Source organism: Euleptes europaea, chromosome 6, assembly GCF_029931775.1.
Source record: "Euleptes europaea isolate rEulEur1 chromosome 6, rEulEur1.hap1, whole genome shotgun sequence".
NCBI lineage: Eukaryota > Metazoa > Chordata > Lepidosauria > Squamata > Sphaerodactylidae > Euleptes > Euleptes europaea.
In genome coordinates this window covers 49,141,022-49,161,174 of record NC_079317.1, presented here as the reverse complement: position 1 = coordinate 49,161,174, position 20,153 = coordinate 49,141,022, and the positions used below count along the sequence as shown (strand labels likewise).

At 42.2% G+C, this 20,153-nt stretch overlaps 1 protein-coding gene across 1 annotated transcript in view; it reads right to left on the bottom strand.

Moving 5' to 3' along the window:
- EIF2AK4 (eukaryotic translation initiation factor 2 alpha kinase 4) overlaps positions 1-16,599 on the bottom strand; it is a 47,728-nt gene extending 31,129 nt beyond the window's left edge. The window contains exons 1-12 of the mRNA XM_056851869.1: positions 16,474-16,599; positions 11,036-11,151; positions 10,230-10,332; positions 9,109-9,282; positions 8,152-8,232; positions 7,689-7,837; positions 6,332-6,441; positions 5,705-5,862; positions 4,702-5,237; positions 3,799-3,908; positions 2,414-2,571; positions 1,239-1,660 (exon numbers count right to left, since the gene is read on the bottom strand). Coding sequence (XP_056707847.1) covers positions 1,239-1,660; positions 2,414-2,571; positions 3,799-3,908; positions 4,702-5,237; positions 5,705-5,862; positions 6,332-6,441; positions 7,689-7,837; positions 8,152-8,232; positions 9,109-9,282; positions 10,230-10,332; positions 11,036-11,151; positions 16,474-16,599 — 2,243 coding nt within the window. The remainder of the gene's footprint in view (positions 1-1,238; positions 1,661-2,413; positions 2,572-3,798; positions 3,909-4,701; positions 5,238-5,704; positions 5,863-6,331; positions 6,442-7,688; positions 7,838-8,151; positions 8,233-9,108; positions 9,283-10,229; positions 10,333-11,035; positions 11,152-16,473) is intronic.
- Between the last annotated feature and the right edge of the window lie 3,554 nt (positions 16,600-20,153).

Below are 20,153 nucleotides of genomic sequence, written 5' to 3'. Positions count from 1 at the left end.
CTTAGAAAAATGTGTTATGAAATTACAATGTTATACACAATATAGAGTCTGTGCAATGGTATCATTATCTAGCACAATTCTCAAGTTTTTGTTCTGGAGGACTGCAACCCACCAGGGCCAGATTATGAGATGATGGGACCCTAAACAATGTCAATTTAAGAGGCCTCATACAGTAAAAATTATCATCCTCCTAGCAAGAACACTGAAAATATAAATACAAAAGCTTTAACAAAGAAAACTTAAAATCTTTTTTCTATTTTTAAAAGCTCCTTGAATTACAAGGCCTTAAACCTTGGTTCAGCTAGTTTATTCCTAGCTCTGCAGTCCGTCAGCAACAAAGAAGAGGCTGGATTTCTACTTAATAGAAGGCATTTTAAGGGTTCCGCTGAATTTGAGCAAGACAAGTAAGAAATAAAGCATGGGTTACTGTTTTGCTGTTTTTTTACTGATGTTTATATCTTGCCTTCTTTCCATCGTGGAATTCAAGGCAAGAAGTACATGGGCTTCCCAAGGGGTGCTGAAAGTAGACAATGACCAGGCTGAGACATGCTTAAATTTAGCAAGGTTGCTATCTCACATGCCTCTGAACCATGTCCTAGGACCAAAGTAGAACAACTGAATATTAAACTACCAGAAGTAGTAGTTGGTGTGATGCAATATGGTAGAACTTCTATAGAAAGGCAGGCCTGTTCTGCAATTCTTCTCAGTTAAGGTGGATTTTTTCCTTGTTCTACTAGTAATGCTTCTTCAAGATGCATTAACAGAATAGTTAAGTGAATACACTTTGGGTCACTTAGTTCCCCATACCCTTCTCATGGTAAGAACGCAATGCCTTTCCCATGCCTAACAGTGTGCTCTGCCTCTGCTGAATGAGCATTCCAACACTGAGAGGAATCTCATTCCATTCCATTCTCCTCAGAAGCAATTCACATATGACTCAGGGACTGAAACACCAAATGAAATCTTGTGCAGGGAGAAACAGCCATCACCTCATAACATTTCAAACACAGTCCTTTACATGAGGCAGTGCATAACGCAGCTGCAAGACAATGAGGGGCAAGATAGCGGTGGCACATACACATGTTTGAATTAACCTTAAGAATGTGTTCAATGCATTTCAAAAGTTGGTAGACCTATGCTGATAAAACGAAAGAGGAGCAAGTCAGAATCTGAGCCTATAAAGTAGGGCAAGTTGCCATCAAAAAGAAAGCCAACAAGACAACCCACACCCTACTCACAAGAATGACTGTGAAAATACTCCTCCACCATCATCGTCGTCATCATCATCACTGGACTCCTGATCAGTTCCACTGAAGCGGGCACTTGCGGATCTCTCACACGAGGTGCTCCATTCCACTGAACTCGTCAGAACAGGAGGAGGGGCATTTGCTTCCACGTCATCCACGGATTCTTCTTCAGCCTTCCCGTTCAGAGCCTGCTTGTTGGCTGCTTTTTTTACTTCGGTGGTTTCCGATGCTGAGGGGCTGAGCAAAGGCATCTCGTGTTTCTCTATCCATGCGTTGTAATAGCGCACAATGTTCTCATGGTTCAGACGTGACAGGAGAGTCACTTCCCCTTTAATTCTTCGAAACTGCTTGCTTGTTGGATTTATGTGAATACGCTTCACTGCATAATAGCAGCCATCCAGTTTGTTCTGGACCTATCCAAATGAAACGAACATGCTGAAATAAATCACTGTCTCATAAAAATCATATCAAACAGTTCCCCCTTTGGGAACCTCCCCAAATTCTGTCAACTATGAAAGCTGGTTCTCAGATAAAGCACTGCCATATAAAGAATGATACTGTATGTATTGCTCCCCTTCATTAGATTACTGAACAGAATGAATAAATCCTGCTCCAATCTAATGGGTTGGGTTGTGCCATTTTACTCCATCAGTGCCTGTGGATTTCTCCAGTATGAGAAGAGTTGTTTTTTATATGCTGACTTTCTCAACCACTTAAGGAAGAATCAAACCGGCTTACAATCACCTTCCCTTCCCCTCCCCACAACAGACACCCTGTGAGATAGGTGGGGCTGAGAGTTGTGACTAGCCCAAGTTCACCCAGCTGGCTTCGTGTGTAGGAGTGGGGAAACAAATATAGTTCACCAGATTAGCCTCTGGCGCTCATGTGGAGGAGTGAGGAATCAAACCTGGTTCTCCAGATCAGAGTCCAACATTCCAAACTACTGCTCTTAACCACTGCACCGCACTTAACCACTATACCAAGCATGAAGTGCCTGCCACTGACACAAGGAACTCTTGCATATCATCCTGAGTAAAATGTCTTGAGCCACAGAGAAACCACAGATGGAGACAACAAAACAGTAGGGTATATATTGTATTCACAAATGCAAATCCTGGGAAGGATCAACACAACAAGATTAATCTCACATGGTGTACGGCATATACCTTGATGACTGCTCCAAAGGCCCCTTTTCCAAGAAGCTGTAATTCTTCAAACTCATTGTAATAACGAGAAAATTGTTTCTGTGTTTCTGTGAAGATTACATTACCAGCAATCTGACTGCTGGGACTAACCGTTTCAATATCATCTATTTCTGCTGACTCTGAAACAGAAAATTAGTCTGTGAGAAGGAAAGCAATTTCATGGCAAACTATCAGTATCAAGAGTTAGTGTGATACACAGTATAGAAGATTAACAACCCCTGTGGAAATGCAGGCTTGTTCTGTGGGCTGTGTGGGAGCTAGAAACTTCCAACAAAAATCAGAATTACCACTGTCAGCTGGAAGATGTTTCAAAACACTTCATCAGTAGAAAAAGCAACACAGAAAGTAGTTCATGGAAGGAAATTCTAGGCACCGATTTGTATTCCATTGCCTTCACACAACTATGTACAAGATGTTCAAATCTGGCTCAATTTTATTCAAATTGCAATTCTGGCAGAGTTACTTAGTTATCTGAAAATCATCAGACTAAAATATTCTTGGATTCAGGGTCCACACTGGTTACTTTTCAAGTTAATCAAACAATTGTAAGAAGGAACTTATCCCTATGAGGCAAAAGTGAAAAATTATAGAGTGAACAATCAATTCAAGAAGCTGTTACGAGCCAAAATGGTGTTTCAAATTTATGCTTCATATACTTTCAGTACCAGTCCCCTTTCCACTTATTTTTGATGAGTGTCCAGTTATATCATCAAGACCAGCTGAAGTGTCTTATCACAAGAATGAGCCGTTATAAACAATTAACACCTATTGAAGTTTGGAAGCTTTTTAGGCTGCAGGGGGAAGGAGAAAGAGAGAAAGTCATGGTCGATGGTCGTAACTCCTGCTGTACCCAGAACTACTTCAGTGGTTCCAAGTCGTAGTATATAATTTAATATACAAGAAATAAAATGTCAAGATCTATACAGTGTGCTTATGTAAGAGCAGCTCTGCCTGAACTGCAGAGAATCCACACCATTGCCAGCAAGAAACTGTACCAAGTATCTGCATCTTACTTGCAAAAAAAAAAAAAAAGAGCAAATTAACAAATGGAGTGTGTGTGTGGGGGGGGGGGAAATCCTCCAACACATCCTCCCAATAAACAAGATATTAGATCAAATGGATCAACCTCATAATGGTATAGAAGTTTATGAGGCACCTCATAAACTAAGCACCTCATAAACTAAGAAACCTCCAAAGATGCCTCATTCTTGAAAAGCATTTTATATAATTATCTATCAAAGCTCAGACTCTGAGCCAAATGCCTTTTATTTTTAGATTTTCATTTTTGTATTTAATTTCCATTACTAACATGGCAGACTATATTAGAAAATGACTGAAATGTTTACCAACTGGACTTTCTTCCATTACAGGCGTTTTCATTTGTGGTGGATTTATAAAAGTGTGTTGTAATAGCTGCTGAGGGCTCCACCTTTCTTTGTCTTCCAAGCACACACACCTGAACATAATCCAAAACAATACAGGTTTTAATTTTGGTATTCAAAAAGGCAGTGTTTTTATTGCACTGCAATTAATTATTTTATTGCACTGCAATTAAATTCATATGCACAATAAGAGTAACTTACTAGGCTTCTGCTAGTGTCACAAGTAAATATTTGAGCTGTACCGATCATATCTTTATGGACGAGATAGCAGCATTCTGATCCCTAGAACTAGCAGAAGCATTTCAAGCAATGAACTACAACATGAAAAGATGTGTGTGTGGGGCCATGCCAAATTTTCCTATAGGCTTAGCAAGCTGAAGCCTACGGCTTCAAAATCTAGGGGGCCTCCAGGCAAAGTGTATAATATTTTTTTTCCAATCACTGTGGTATTTAACAATAACGTCTTATGTCCTTTAGAGGAGGAATTGTGAATTGTGGAATTTTGCAGAATTGTGATTTGCAGAATTGTGATTTGCGGAACCTGTCATCATCCTCAGCGTCACTGAATTGTGTTTAAAACACTTTTCCATCTTCCTCTAGCCATGAGGGTGGGGAATTGGGAGGGGCCTCACAAGCACTGGTGTGTGTGTGTGTGGGGGGGGGAGGGAAGTAAGGTCCCCTCACTCACACATTCTTTTTCATATTAAAGACATTTTCCCCAAACCTCTGCTTCATATATGAATGGAACACACACACACACACAAAAACACGTTGCTGTCATCACCATGTTTGGCCCTAAATTAATCTTGAACCAGATTAAATCAGTATTTGGTAGAATTATATGATAGCAGTTAAATATGTACATACTTTTTCAGAAAGTCTTGAAAATCAGCAGGCAGCTCACTTGGGATCGTGACTGGATATTCCTTAGTTATTTGTCCTTGGCTGAGAGAAAGTAGCACCAAACCCAGTTGCCACACATCCCCTCTTTTCCCTGGTTTGTTTGGCAAGGAATCTTCACTAAATCGAACTTTGGTTTGCTCAAAAACATCTTCCTTGCAAATGTCTGCCAAGCGTTTTGAAATACTGTAGTCGGTCACCTTGATATTTCCTTCAGTATCCACCAGAATGCAGGATGCACTAAGAACTTTGTGTACTACTGAATTACTGTGTAGGTAGTCAAGAGCTGAGAGAAGCTGGCTTGTGTACTGTCGCAGCTGGTCCATAGGAACGGGGATCTCTTTGTCCAAGTGCATAGAGAGATTAGATCCACTAATGTGTTCCACCAAGATGTCTACCACAATTGAGTCATTGTGCTCTTTAAGGCTCATAGATAGATAACGGACTATGTTTGGGTGGTTTAGCTTCATTAGAGAGCTGAATTCTACTTCTGCTCCCTGAATCTGTCCAAAAGAAACAAAATCTGTGATTACTAGACAAATAAATTTGTCTTGCTTCTTGTTAAAAGGTCCTTCCTACATGTGATGTCAACAATGCAGAAAGGTGAGGATATTTCACATGACAAAACCATTCCAAAATAGGAATAGTTTTAGCTCAAAGCTGGCAAAATACAATACGTTGCTCTGTATATGCTTATGATTATAGATTACTGTAAGGCGCTTTACATGGGTAAGCCTTTGTAAATTGATTAGAAAATTTAATTGATCCAAAATGTGGCATCGAGGTAACTGCTGGGGTCTGGAGACAGGGATTGTATCACTTATGTTCCTTGCTCTTTAACTCTCTAATTGTGCCATCCTAAGCAACGGACTCAGAATAAAAACAGTGAGGGGAACACCATATACATTGATGACAGGATAAAAATGTGATGGGGGTGGGTGGAGAAAAGGCATCCTAATCAAGTAGTTACCTGTTTTTTACATTTTTCAACCTTTTCTTTTTCTTGACTTGTAAGAAATTTTCCCATTTTCTTTTGCCACTGAAGCACCCATTCATGTACTAGGACAAAGTTGCCAGTGCACAACTCCAAAGCATTATAGACTGATTTACCAAGTTGCTCATCCTTGTCTACACACAGATATGTGGAAAGAGGTATCAGTGACAGATGGAGACATCTTTACAAATCCAAAAGCCATTATAATTTTTTTACAGATAAACTCCTATGATCCCAGCCTATAAGCCCTTGCAAGGCATTTATTAAGTTATTATAAGGGAAAAGCAAACAAACACTAACTAAATCAAACTAAATTAAAATGCTGTACTTTGGGAAGACCCTGTTAAAATGTGCCCTTACAGATCAATCCACAAAAACTTCGAAAGATATCCAAGTTAATTAAAAGTATGCAACTCTATTATTCCTATGTTCTTTCACCGAGATGGACCACTTTTACTGATTATACCCTTGAACAAAGATAATACCCCTCCTTGTTTCTCCTCTGCACAAACATTTCAAGGTTTGTAAAACTGGACTTATTTCTAGATTCAAAAATTATGCATGTACTAAAAAGGCCTCATCCATTGCAATGGTTCCACTTACCTATACACTTTCCTTTATGTACTTTAAACTGACCATTGGTGTTAAAATACAAAACTTCACCAGTTCCTGGAGAATCTTCAGTACTGCAAACTGAATACTGACGCTCTTTTCTACAAAACAACCACCACATTTTCAGTAAGTCAATATTTTATTGTATTGCTAAGACCCCCTACCCATCAATTCATTAGTGGGATAAAAGCCAACTAATAGTTTGCTACAATTCTACAATCTTAATGGAAAGCTTACATATAATTTGAAACAGCACCTGGCTTAGACATAATTAGAGATAATTTAAATGACTGCCACTGGCAAAAAAAAAAGAATCAAAGCAGTTGTGTTCATCCACAGCACTAAAAGAAAACCACTACAACACTTTATCTTTTTAAATTAAAACTTTGCATAGGCAACACTAAATTGCCTGGACCCAGAACACAAAGAGATTGCCTTCAATTTTATATCCCAATAGGCAGCAAGTGAACTCTGCAAACTCATCTGCACACAGTTCCACTGGCCACGGCAACTGCTTGATAAAGTCCTGAGACTCACAACCACGTGCCCTTGAAATCATTGTTCAATGATTTTTCACTGTGGTTTTTGCCTTTGCGATGGTGGTTCAGCACAAAGACACAGGCTTGTTCCAGTAGAGGATTTCCATGAAAAGAAGAGAGGGGTGATTTTGCAGATAGTCTCCTCCCATCATAGGCTTCCAACCCCCACAACGGTTTCTGGGGGGCGGGGATATCCCATCTTACAGAAACAACACTGAGGGGGAATTTGGGGCTTCTGCAGGAGGGGAGAGGTGGGGAAGTCCTGCTCTGCTGATGGAAATGTCTTCCATTAGCTGAAATTACCACTGGATCCAAGCTGCACAACCTCAACAAAACAAACTCTTTATTTGTAATAGCTGACCAGGGCTCCATCTCCTACTTACACTTATTATTATACCAAGCTTTGGTCCTTAACCTGTGCTTTGCAAAGGTACATAAAAAGGATGTCTGTCTACAAACTGATTCAAACATCTAGGCTTGGTTCCTCTGCAGTTGCTCTGTGTGTCGTCCTCTCTGAGCACTGCAGAGGCAGTTCTCTGCCACAGAGCTTGCTTACCCTGGTGCTAAGCACTTTGCTTGCACTCGGCCAATTATTTTTCAAGAAGCTCCAAAGTGTCCAGCATGAGAAGAATGTGCCCTGCAGCAGAGGACCACCTCTAATGTGCCTGGTGCAAAGGTATAGGATCCAAGCCCTAAAACATGGCAGTTAGATATGTGGGGGCCTAGCTGGCCTGTGCATACCCGGTGAAATATGCCAAAGGGGTATACGGGTGAACAGCTCTATTATTCGGGGGAATACCAATACATACTTAGTACGCCCTGTGGAATGTGCACGATTTTTATTCGTCCCTCTGTGTTCCCCAGCACCTCCATTTAAATTGGGAGCTGTTTTGTGCCCTGGAGCATCTCTACTGGTAGAGTTCTCCTGGCTTATCAAAGTGGCGCTCTCCAGACGCTCCTGGGGAAAAAAACACAGAAAAAAAGAGGATAACTAAGTATCTCTAGTGCACTCCAATCCTTTAGTAGCTGAGCAGGCAGGACTCCTGACTGGGATGGTACTTCCTGAGAAATGCGGGAGGTGATTTTCACCAACTGCCTTCTCCCTGCAAACATTATCTGCCACCACTCTCCATGTTGCTCCTGAGGATGCCATTTTGTAGAGCTCAGTGAGACGCAGCAGGAAATGAGCACAGGATGGGACAGAAAAGTTCCATTCACAGGACTCTTCTGATGACACTTTGGTTTTAACAGATTTTTTTTTTAAAAAAATACCTGCTTAGCTGTTTCTTTCCTTTTTCTTTCTTCTTTCTTTTCTTCTTCCCTTCTCTGAATCTCGTTAAGAATTTCGCGTTGCTGAAATAAACGTTACTACAATGAAAAAAAATATCTCTAGGCTTCTTGCGGTGAAACTAAAGAAACTGATATCTCAAATACTTCTTAAATGTTTCACCCACTGCAAGATACCAGAAAAAAAGATATTGGTCTACTGAAAGAGTACAGAAGGGGGGGAAAGTTCCCAGACAGGATGCTAAAGAAAGGTAACAGCAGGAATTACGCAGGGAGGAACACTGGACCCATAACTTTTGTTGACGTTCAAAGACCTGCTACAGTTCTCCTCTTACTTCAGCAGAAAGGGATACAATGGACATGAATGGAAAAAGCTGAAGTCATAAATCGGTCAGCACAGGAAGCCTTGTCTGTTATTTCACACAGGCAGGATCGCTGCCATTCTCACCCTCTCCCTCCTCGGCCCTTTTCGAAATCTGGCAGAGACTCAAACAAGGCTAGCAATGTTAGAGGACTGCTGTTTGTAAAAGACAAACAACGAGTCTCACAATTAGCAACCGTGGCTTGGATATCAACAATAATATCCTAACAGAAGGTATTTCCATTAGTGGAATGGAATTTCCCTGCTTCCCCCCTCCTGCTATAGCTCACTGACCTCCCTAAAATTATGGTAAACTCCTAAAGGAGAAGGGACCCCCCACTCCAGAAACAGCACAAGTGTCCAATCAGAAGTCTGCAGCAAGAGGTGGGAATTTTTTAAAAAAAATCCAACTCTGTCAGTGGAAATTATTGTCAGGTCTGAGGCCACAATATGCATCTCTCATCCAGTTGGCTCCCAACTATTAAACTCCTACTGATGTTAATGGCTCAGGACTTCAGCTACCTATGCGTTCACATGAAGTGGGGAAGAAAACAGAAATACCAAACATTTAGTCATCTCACCATCTCTTCTTCTTTCCTCTTAACATCCTGAATTCGACGCTGTTCTTCCTGGGCCAGTCTTTCTTGTTCCTTTTGTTGGTTTTTTAGCATTTCTTCATGGAAAGACTTTAAAGGTGGTTTATTGTAGTCACTGAGAAATGACTGGACATAATCTGCCAGCTCAAATATCATCACCTGTGGAAGAAAGGCAAATTGCCATCCTGCCTTACCTCCCTGGACTCAAAAAAATAGCAACCAAATTACAAGGCTTAAATCATAATCTGATTTACATAATTAAAATAGATTGAAACACACAATTTACCAGTTTAATAGCATCCAGACTTAAAACACACAGGATCAGCAAACTCACAGCCAAATCTGCTGGAAAAATTCATCCTCCACCAAAGTCCATGTGAAACAGGATTGCCTTACATGCCTTCCTAAATGTAACAAGGGCACCTTAAAGGGGAGACTGTCTGAAGAATTATGTAACTAGCTCAAGGGAAGAAGGTAAATGTTGCTTGGAGGTAAATACATAATTTGACATGTGGTAGCAGCTAAAGTTGAAGCTTAATGCCACGGCTAGTCTGATCTTGTCAGATCTTGGAAGCTAAGCAGGGTTGGCCCTGTTTCGTACTTGGATGGGAGACCACCAGGGAAGCTCAGGGTTGCTACACAGAGGAGGCAATAGCAACCTACCTCTGTTCATCTCTTGACTTGAAAACTCTATGGTGTTGCCATAAAGTGGTTGTGACTTGATGGCACTTTTCACCTCCACCAAAATAAGTAGGAAATGTACAAAACCATTCGTACAAAGTTAATCCCTACCCTCACATTCACAACTTATAGATACATACATGTAAAGCTACCTTAGGCCCACTTAGACCTGTGGTCCTTCTAGTTCAGTGTGGTCTACAGTGGCTGATGGGGAACAGAGGGGTCTTTCCCAGTGCCTGTTATCTGAAGTCCTTTAACTAGAGACACCAGGGACTGAACCCGTTGCATGCAATGCAACAATGAGCTACCTCCTACCCACATACATGCAGCTGCACACCCAGCATCTCCCATTCTAGTTGAAAAGCCACACTCTCAGCATCGTCCAATATTTTGTGCAAAATTAATGCAAAAATTAAAACATTTACCTCTCCACAGCGTTGTTTTGCTAATTCCTCTAGTCTGGATTTTAACAAGTTAATGTTGTCATTTGACAAGCCCTTTGCATTTTTAAGATGAATTTCCGGAACACTAGATGGGAGAAAAATAAAAGCCAAGAGAGAGGATTTCAGCTTCACAAATGCATATACAAATTATATAATAGCAATGTATCCCACTTCATACTGTCATACCTCAGCCATTATGCACCATCAAAAATAAATTATACGGTTCTGTAAATGATTTTACACTCTCAATGTTAGTGGTTTTGTTCACATAAGCAGGTAAGCTACTATAAGAGCAGACTGACCCCTTCTAACAAAGTTTGTTTTCTTTTTCTTATCATGATTTATGTCTGAATATACTACTGTTGAACAATTCCAAGAGGATACAAGTAAGGAATTCCAGAGCGGCGAAGATCCAGCTGACTGGATGCTATCGGAGCGTGAACATTTGGGGCCCTAATAATTTTCTGTTTGTTTGGTGCAAGCATTTTTGTAACCTTAGCTTATGCTTAGCCAATCTGACAAGGCACGTGCAGTCTTTGCTGCCCCACGGCAGTTAAGCCAAGCAGCCACAGGAATGCTTTGAAATTAATGTACACAGATAAATCCATATCTGGTAACCACAAATGAAATTTTAGGCAGGAACACTTGTGACAAATAATGCAAACTACCCAAACTGCTCAGTTTTGCCTTTTAGCTTTCCTTTCCCTAGATTTAACAGCCATCGGCTATTCATCAACCTTTTAGCTTTCTTAGGAAATTGACAAAATATATATTTCTAACTTACTCACGTGTCAGGGTATGTTTGGGAACATTTGACCCACAAGTCAACTTTAGCATAAACTTCATGGTCACCAGTCAGCCCCTGAGGTCGCAAAACTAAATTGATTTCTGGAGACTGCCGTATCTGAAGCATTAGGAAAAAAACAGGGGGTCTTTAATGTTCGTGTTAGGAACAAGCAAACTATTAGGTGTGAACAGCACCTAAGGTTGGAGAGAGAGCGCTTCAGTCCTCTGGTGATGCCTGTGGAAGGTATGGCAGGAGAGGGGCTCTGCCAAAGCCTCCATTGCTGTTCATACACACAGAAAAATTCCAGTGGGTGGTTGTGTTAACCAACTTGCAATCATAGCAAAAACAAGCCTTAGGGCACCTTGACGTCTATTAATAGCATAAGCTTTTGTGAATTAGACAGAAATAAGAACTGCATAGGTGAGCAGGCACAGCCTGGGTTCTTGGTCTTTCAGCCTTTGTCCCATGCAAAATATGGCCACTGTTAAATGAATGACCAAACAGAGATCTGAAGACTGTTAGAGAACTTCCCAAAGTCACTCAGGGTTTCTAGTAACCATCACATTAAAGTTATCTGCAGTAAAAAAAAAAAATCTATATCAAGGAGCACCTCTCTCCTGAAGAAAATCCCCCAATGGCAACTGCCCACAGCTGGATATCAGACATAGCTTCAGAAACAAACTGGCATGCTAAATTTCAACATATACCTAGTAGCAGAGAAGCCTCAGACTTTTTAGAAAGCAGTAACAAAAGAAGCTTGGGTGATATACACTCTCTCCTGTCACTTCTAGTCTCAAGCAAAATTGGCATGTGTACATATTTGGATACACATTCTCTGGAAGTGGAGACAAAATGTGTTTTCCTTGTCCCATTGCATGAGATGCAGAAGAGCAAGGTGAGAAGCATGACTCAAGCACACTTTTTGGTAGCCTCCTCCTGAGAATACTGGAAGCAGCAGCATGAGAGAAAATGGCCTCCAAAGAAGACAGAAGACACTTCCATTTCCAAGAAGAAGATCAGCTTAGTTATGAGGAAGCACCTCCCTGACAGATGCTGCCCATAAGCTTATCAACTCGCGAAGAAGCCATACAAGCTGTCATGCTGTACAAAGGCAGGACGACTTTCCATCCAGCAGTGGATGAATGAGCTACAGTTGTAACATGTACCTGAGGAAAATTACTACTTTGTGCAGGAGTGACAGATGGAATCTGAAAGAGAAAAAGAGATGGTATGCTTCTCTGGGCAGAAGATTGAAAGATATTCTATATCATCACCAGCATTTGTTTACTGTAAATTATTTACCAATGAACAAACAAATGTTCTAAGGATTGAGGGGGTGCTCTGAAATAGTTAACAAAGTGACATTCCCTCCAGGGCCCAAGCATACACTACAATGTTTTGGCATTTGGACGATCAAGCTCTCTATTGAAAGCAACGCAGTTTGCTAAGCACAGTCTCCTTCCAGTGCACAGCGACAGGATGCAACCCATGAACTGTGGACACAAACATCGCAGAACGTTTCATTGATTCCCCCCCCCCAGCAGCGCTTTCTGATCTGAAAGTCGATTCCCAGTGTCATGAGAAATCTCAGCCATACCAAGACAAGGAGGATGCACTGAGGAAGGGGTCAAAATTGCCCCTCCCCCTTTTCCCATCAATGCAAAGAATTGATGGATCACTGGATTCAACCCACAGTGATTAAAAAACAACAACAACCCTCCAATGTATTAGTAATCTCTTTCCTGGAGTTATTGGAAATGTAACCAAAGCCTCAAAAAATTGACAAGTACAATATAACCCCTTGCTAGCTTAAAAACTGGAGTCAGATGACAGCAGTTTTAGAAAACTGAAGGAGGTAAGACAGAACTATTACCACCTATGATATGTATTTTAATTTCATTTGCCTCATTACTATCTGATCAAAACAGTTTTTGAAGGACTACTAAAAACTATTTGTCCAGATAGGAAGCTGGAAAAAAAGAACAATGACACTACCACGAGCTCTGGTAGCTGTCTCACACCACGTTCAACTCTGAAAAACTATTATCTCTTTCCAATCATAATGATGCAGAGGAGAATGATAAACAATTCAAATAAACAGGAGAGCCTATGACTGCTTGTTATTCTATAACCTGAGGACTATGTGAAGAATTAAGTAAGTACTCCACAGGCATCAAACACAGCCCCCCTGCATTAGCACTGCTGTTGGGCCATCAGCATTATTAGTATAAGGTAAATCCAGTAAGCTATAACTAGATGCAATCAATCATGTAACCCACTCAGTAACTATGTTTCATTTTTTTAAGGGACTGAATGAATTAGGAAAAGCCATGCACACAGAATATGTATTAGTTAGGGAAAGAATACAAAACCTACCAAGGATTAATTACAGTCTGCCTCTGTTGTATCGAGGGCATCCAAATGCTACACGACAACAAGCAACCTGGAGATAACAGGATGAACCATGTTTGACAACAGCAGGCATCCAGCTACCTCATTAAAATGTAATTTGGAACAGCTGCTGCTGCAAAGTGCTGCACAAAATCTTGTGCCTAAGCCGTTCGAATGCTTGGCTACAGGGAAAGAGCCCTGGTCCAGTGATGTACAGACTGAATCCTGTGGAGGTCTGCAGAAGGCTAGCACTGCATCATCACTTGGACTGGTAGGGGTTAGTCACCATCTTACTCCTAATCAACGTCTTATACACACGAGGCCTGGGATTTTGATACGCAATACTCAGTTTAAATTGATCATCAGTAATAGGCCAGAGAGCCCTCACCCCCATTGACATTCATAGCACCAGGCTTGGTGCTCTGGTTTCCCCCACTTTGTGCTCTCTGAATCCACCTCTGTATCAGCTCAGCTATAGTCTTTTTAGCTGCTGCACCAGTACAATACTCTAGGCACTTTGCTAAAGTCGCGCATTGCATTTCTGCAACAGACTCTGCAAAAGTCCAGTCTTTGTTAAAATCCAAGCACCCTATTTTAACTGGCTTGCGGACCAAATCATACATTTAAGAACACACACAAAGACCATGTCAAAGTACACAGAGAACTATGATGTCTGCCATTATGACAAGCTGGGTGTTGTGAAGACCCAGAAAAAGAAATGATAGCTTGATTTCTGGTGCTTTTCCCAGCCGGTTTATCGGACCGAACAAAACTGGGGCGGGGGGGGGGGGAGATCAGGGGTGTTTTTCATTATTCAGAAGTATCTCTCATTATTTATTTATTTATTTATTATTTCCATTTGTTACCCGGCTCTCCCCGACCAACAGGCAACCCCTGTACTACATTGTCATAGCATCTTGCAAATAAATTGTTCCATAAGTATATAATCTGGCCATTTTGAAGATGTGGCCATGATGGTGGGAGATCTATAACTGGCATTCCTGTTATTTTCCCTAGCTGTACCTCACTTGTAAGAGCAATTGGAGGGGGAGAGTACACAGCCTGCACAACTTTAAATTAGTGTCACATCTGGTTAGCAACAGCCTTTGTAAATAAATAGGCAGGGCTACAAGCTCTAACGAACTAATGCAATTAAGTATAGTTTCAACCAACACCTTCTCTGTCTCCCCTTCCCAACTGAACTTACAACAGAGTGAATCTTTGGGAGTCTAGAAGAACCCAGAACTGGATAAACCTTCATCATTCAAATTTGGAGTGATGGACACCCCCCCCCAAATCAGCAAACTGTTCCTCCTTTTGTTTATATCAAAACCTAGCAGCCTTAAATTGTAGTGTTTCATACTGAAAAGAAACTGCCCTTATCCTTCAGGAGCCTACAATAAAAACCTTTGGGTTCTGAAGTATGTAAATTGATCTGAAGGCACTCAAAAGCCAGACAGTTGATTTAAAAAAAAAATCTTCAATTGATCAACATTGCTACAAAAGCAGTCTTAGAGCTCTGGTGCCAAAATATTTAAGACATTTTAATGTTTTCATAAGCTATTTATTTTCCTGGAAGATGAAAGTTATTTTTACTTACAATGCTTTAGGATTAGGTTGTTACCCACAGGGGAAGCAGCTAGTTTTAGAGATTAAAACTTTTTTTGTACAGTATGCAACATGATTTCCAGTTAATACAACCCCAAAAATTTAGCCTAGTGCCACATGCACATGTCAAGAAAATCTTGGGCAATTATTTTTTTTAACTAACAGGATAAGAAAAAATGGTATCAAGTGTCACACACAAATATCTTGAGGAAAGCAGCATAGCCTTCAGGGAAAATCCTGTAAATAATTATCCTGCTAATTACATTTAATGTCACAGTATACAAGAGACTTTATTGGTGTTAATATTTAGTATACACATGGTGCTTCACAGTTTAGCAACAGCTCTTGGGAATAGCAAAAAAAGAACAACTCTCGTTGATACTTATTATCTCACTCCAGAGAATACCATGTCTAATAATTACCATACACTTAGGTATCTCAAACAAAGGAGGGAAAGGAAAGAGAATGAGACAAGACACACTGTGTAATATGCATACTGGACAACTACAGTGCCAATATGGAGCTGATTCCTGCCCTTCTTCATGGTTTCACTGGATCGAAAGATATGATCACCATTGCTGACCTGGCTCATGGATGGATGCATTATGAAAACCTGGGATTACAGGTGAACTTTCTGTTTACTTTGAACAGAAGTCTAGAATGGGGAAGTCTACTCAGCAAGCTGCTTCTAGGTAAATAATTCCTGAAATCAGAATCAGTTCTTAAAGACACAGGACTTCTAACCTTAACACTACACATACATAATACTTTTGTACTCTGTGCTAATTGATGCTAATAATTATCACTCTTGCACAACTATGAAGACCATAAAGTGACTGTTAACACACACTCAACTGAAAACTGCTTCGGTATAACTCCTGTTACACATAGGGAATTGACTGTGTGCAGCAGCCTGCAACCTGGTTTAGCTATTAGGCCATCAAAGGTATATCCAATTTTCTGAAGCAGGCAAAGATCTGCAAGTGAAGAGCCTAGCATGCACCACACCTGCCACATTACAGCTACTGCAAGCCTCTTGTACATGCAGTCCATCACACATCTTACAAAGCAGCCTCTGGCTCACAAAAGCGTATGCCACAATAAACATGTCGGTATATAAAAGCCTCAACCGATTCTGTGGTTTTGCATATGGTGGAATTTAAATGTTTCCTCCTCTACATCAAGCACATATCGAAAAGACAGAAACAGACACATCTGTAACAGTTCTGAGTGCGGCCTGTGAGGTGAAAGATCATTAATAGTTTCCTCGGTTGCTTAGTCAAGTTCATTTAAATAATACAATAGGAAAAGAGACAAACACCGTCGTCCGATCTCCATGTCTAGTTTAATGCCATGCTTCGAACTCACTCTATCACCCCCCCACCGCGCAAGTTATCATCTGCAGGAAACTGCTAAGAAGCCCAGCCTCTCTCGCTTTACCTTCCACGGCCGGGCATGCCGCAAATCCTGAAAATCTTTCCCGTAGATGGACTCTAGCACTTGCAGCTCGTTCTCCTGCCGGAGCTGATAGCTCTCGGAGCAGTTATCAGCCGCCTCCCGGGCCATGCCCGCTCCGCCGCACGCCAGCGGCGCCCCTAACGCGTCCCCTCCCCGCCTGCCTGCCTGCCTGCCTGCCACCATTCACAGCGTCAGCCCGGGCAGGGCGGAAGCCGCTCTATTTCCAGGACCCGTCAAATGCCGATGCTGCCCCTTGCGACAGCACGGGAAGAAACCCCGGCAGAGGCCCTTCCGTAGACCCCGGTTGCAATTACTGCTTTTCAACGCTCGGGCGGACGGTGCTTTCTTCACGGCCTTTCTTGAGATTTCCCAGGGCCTGGCGCCTGCAGCAAACTGCAGGAGTCACTGCAGCCCGCGCTATACCCGTCACCCATGTAAAAAAAAAAAAAAGGCTGAAGTTACTCTTTCTCCCCGCAGGGCTTGTGCGCTAAAGGAGGCGGCACTGTTACAACATAGACATGCTGGCCGGTTCAATTTTGGATTGACCGTTAAAGCCACAGGAGCTTTTTCTAAAAGGCTGGGCAGGCTTCCATTCGTGAGAAGGGCTTCTGCCCCTCTTGGAAATGGAGTGTGTGTGAGAGTGAAGTGTCCGCTTTCGACTGATGGCGAACCTAAGAATCAATGTCCTCCTATCGTTTTGCCTTGCTCAGGTCTTGCAAACTGAGGGTTCTGGCTTCCTTCCTAGAGTCAATGCATCTCATGTTGAGTCTTCCTCTTTTCCTGCTGCCTTCAACTTTTCCTAGTTTTATTGTCTTTTCCAGTGACTCTTGTCTTCTCATGACCAAAGTACAGATATCCTCAGTTTAGTCATTTTAGTTTCTAGGGAGAGTTCAGGCTTGATTTGATCTAGAACCCACTGATTTCTCTTTTTGATGGTCCACGGTATACGTAAAACTCTCCTCCGACACCATATTTCAAAGGAATCTACTTTCTTCCTGGCATCTTTTTTTCATTGCCCAACTTTCACACCCATACATAGTAACAGGAATACTATGGCATGAGGTAACTTCATTTTGGTTGCCAGTGACACATCCTTACACTTCAGAATCTTTTCTAATTCCTTCATGGCTGCCCTTCTCAGTCTCAATCTCCTGGTTTCCTGGTTGTAATCTCCCTTTTGGTTGACGATGGAGCCAAGGAATAGGAAGTCTTGAACAAGTTCAGTTTCCTCATTGTCAACCTTAAAATTGAGTGATTCCCAGTTGCCATTACTTTTGTCTTAATGTTCAGCTGTAGTCCTGCTTTGGCACTTTCTGCTTTAACTTTCACCAGTAGTCGTTTCAAGTCTTTGCAGTTTTCTGCCAGCAATGTGGTATCAATGGCATATCTCTTAACAAGTTGAGATATGCCGTTGATACCACATTGCTGGCAGAAAACTGCAAAGACTTGAAAGGACTACTGGTAACCCCCCCCCCCCATTTTCACTCCACCATCTAAATCTAACCCAGTTTTAACTAAATCTAATCCAGCATGGTGTAGTGGTTAGGAGCAGTGACTCTAATCTGGAGAACTGGGTTTGATTCTCCACTCCTCCACATGAGCAGCGGACTCTGGTGAATTGGGTTGGTTTCCCACTCCTACACATGAAGCCTGCTGGGTGACCTTGGGCTAGTCATAGTTATCTCCAAATTCTCTCAGCCCCACCTACCTCACAAAGGGGTTTAACGCATGGCCAATTTGTCTCGCCTTTGTGCCTAGCCCGCTACTAACCTCCTTTTGTTCAAGCTCCCAGCCCCGACAAACAGCTGAGCTGTGGGTGAGCAAGGGCGGGGCAGGTGTGAGCCACGCTGCTGGCTAGGAAGGGAAGTGATGTGATGGGGAAGGAGAGCTCCTTTTATGGACTTCCGGGGGGAGGGTGGAAGGGGCGGAGCTTCTCTGGCCTGAAGAATAGCCAGGGAGGAAGCAGGCTGTGACCCAGGCTGGCTGAGCATAGAGCCACCCGGGTAGCCTCCGAGGGAGAGGAAAGCTCACACTCTCCCTCGGACTGGTCTGAGGCTGAAGAGGCACCTCAAGCCCTGACCCTCTCCAGGACAGACAGACGCCCCCCCCCCCAGCCCTGTAGGGGGGTGCTTCACACCGTCACGATGGTATACCGGAAAGCTGATGTCCCAAGAAAAAAAGGGGGAGAATCGGCCTTTGATTGGATAACCCCTCAGCCAATCCTTGGACAATGACACGGCGGTCACTCCACTACTATCCCACATTATATGGGTGGCTCAAACGCATGGGGAGCCTCCAGCAGCTACTTGCTTCAGGCTTATAGTGGGATGGACTAGCGTCATGCGTTTGTCTCGGAAGAAAATATTGTGAGATAAGGGAGAAGCGAACCAAGAACATTCTGTCCATGCGTTAATCCCCTCCTCCTCTTTTTTCTTTTGTTCTACATATTGATTGAAGAGATAAGGACATAAAATACATCATTGCCTGACACCTTTGTCAAGTGGAAACCATTCTGTTTCTCCATATTCTGTCCTAACAGTAACCTCTACAGACTTTTTCTCGTTAATCAATCTAGATCAGAAGTAGGCCTTTTTTGTCCAAGGATTGAAAAAATGTAACTCTGACCAGTGTAGATATGGGTGCGCTGTTAAACAAAATGGTGTGTGTGGGTGATAAGATTTGTATTTGCCCAGGTCCTCAGGTATGGAGCAAGCAGTTCAGGCATCTCAGTGGGTTGGTCTGGACTTGGCTGGTGGCTGTGCAAATCTAGGAGGTGATGACAGGCATAAACCAGGCTTGTTGCCTTCTCCTACACCCTAGGGTTGCCAACCTCCAGGCAGCGCCTGGAGTTCTCCCAAAATTACAACTGATCTTCAGATTACAGACATAAATTCCCCTGAAAAAATTGGCAGCTTTGAAGGGTAGACTGTACGGCAGTACATTCCTGCCGAGTTTCCTCCCCCTCCCCAACTCCCCTATCCACAGGGTCTGCCCCAAAAGCTCTAGGAATTCTCAGTCCATAGTAGACAACCATATGCCATTGCCTCAGTTTGGTTGGGTGGAGATCTAGTTTTCAATGCCAATCAAAATGGTCTGCTGCATATGCTTACCACTGAACTAGATTAAGAAGAGTTGTATCTGGAGGATAAATTTACACTAGATGTTTCTGGCTGCAGCTGTAGTTTTATCACACATTTCTGAAATAAAGTATCTAGTTTCCACCCTTTAGTAGAAGTTTCTACCCTTTGGGGATGTTTAAAGAGATACTGAAGCGGCTTGTGGATCAGCTCTGTAAGCTTTAACCATTCTTTTTGATATAACCAAAGGGGCAAATTGATGGATTTTTTCACAATGCGTGTTCATTATAAGTGTACAAATTCTAATGCATATTGGGGTTATGGAGCAAAACCATGCTACTCCTAGAGAAGGGTTCCCCAACAGGTCACCCTTGGTGCCTGCTGAGCTTTTCAGAAAGTTGGTGGGGCCATTGTGAATCAGCGATTGTTACTGGCATCCCTCTCTCAAATGAAAGGGTTTTCCAGTGGACAATTAAGAGTTGTAAGCAACTGGGTTTTTTTAGTCAATGTGGGGTTTCATTCCCCTTTCAAAGTTTCCTTCTGCTCAGGAGGTGTGAAGAGGGAGGTTTTCCCTTTGATTTCGCT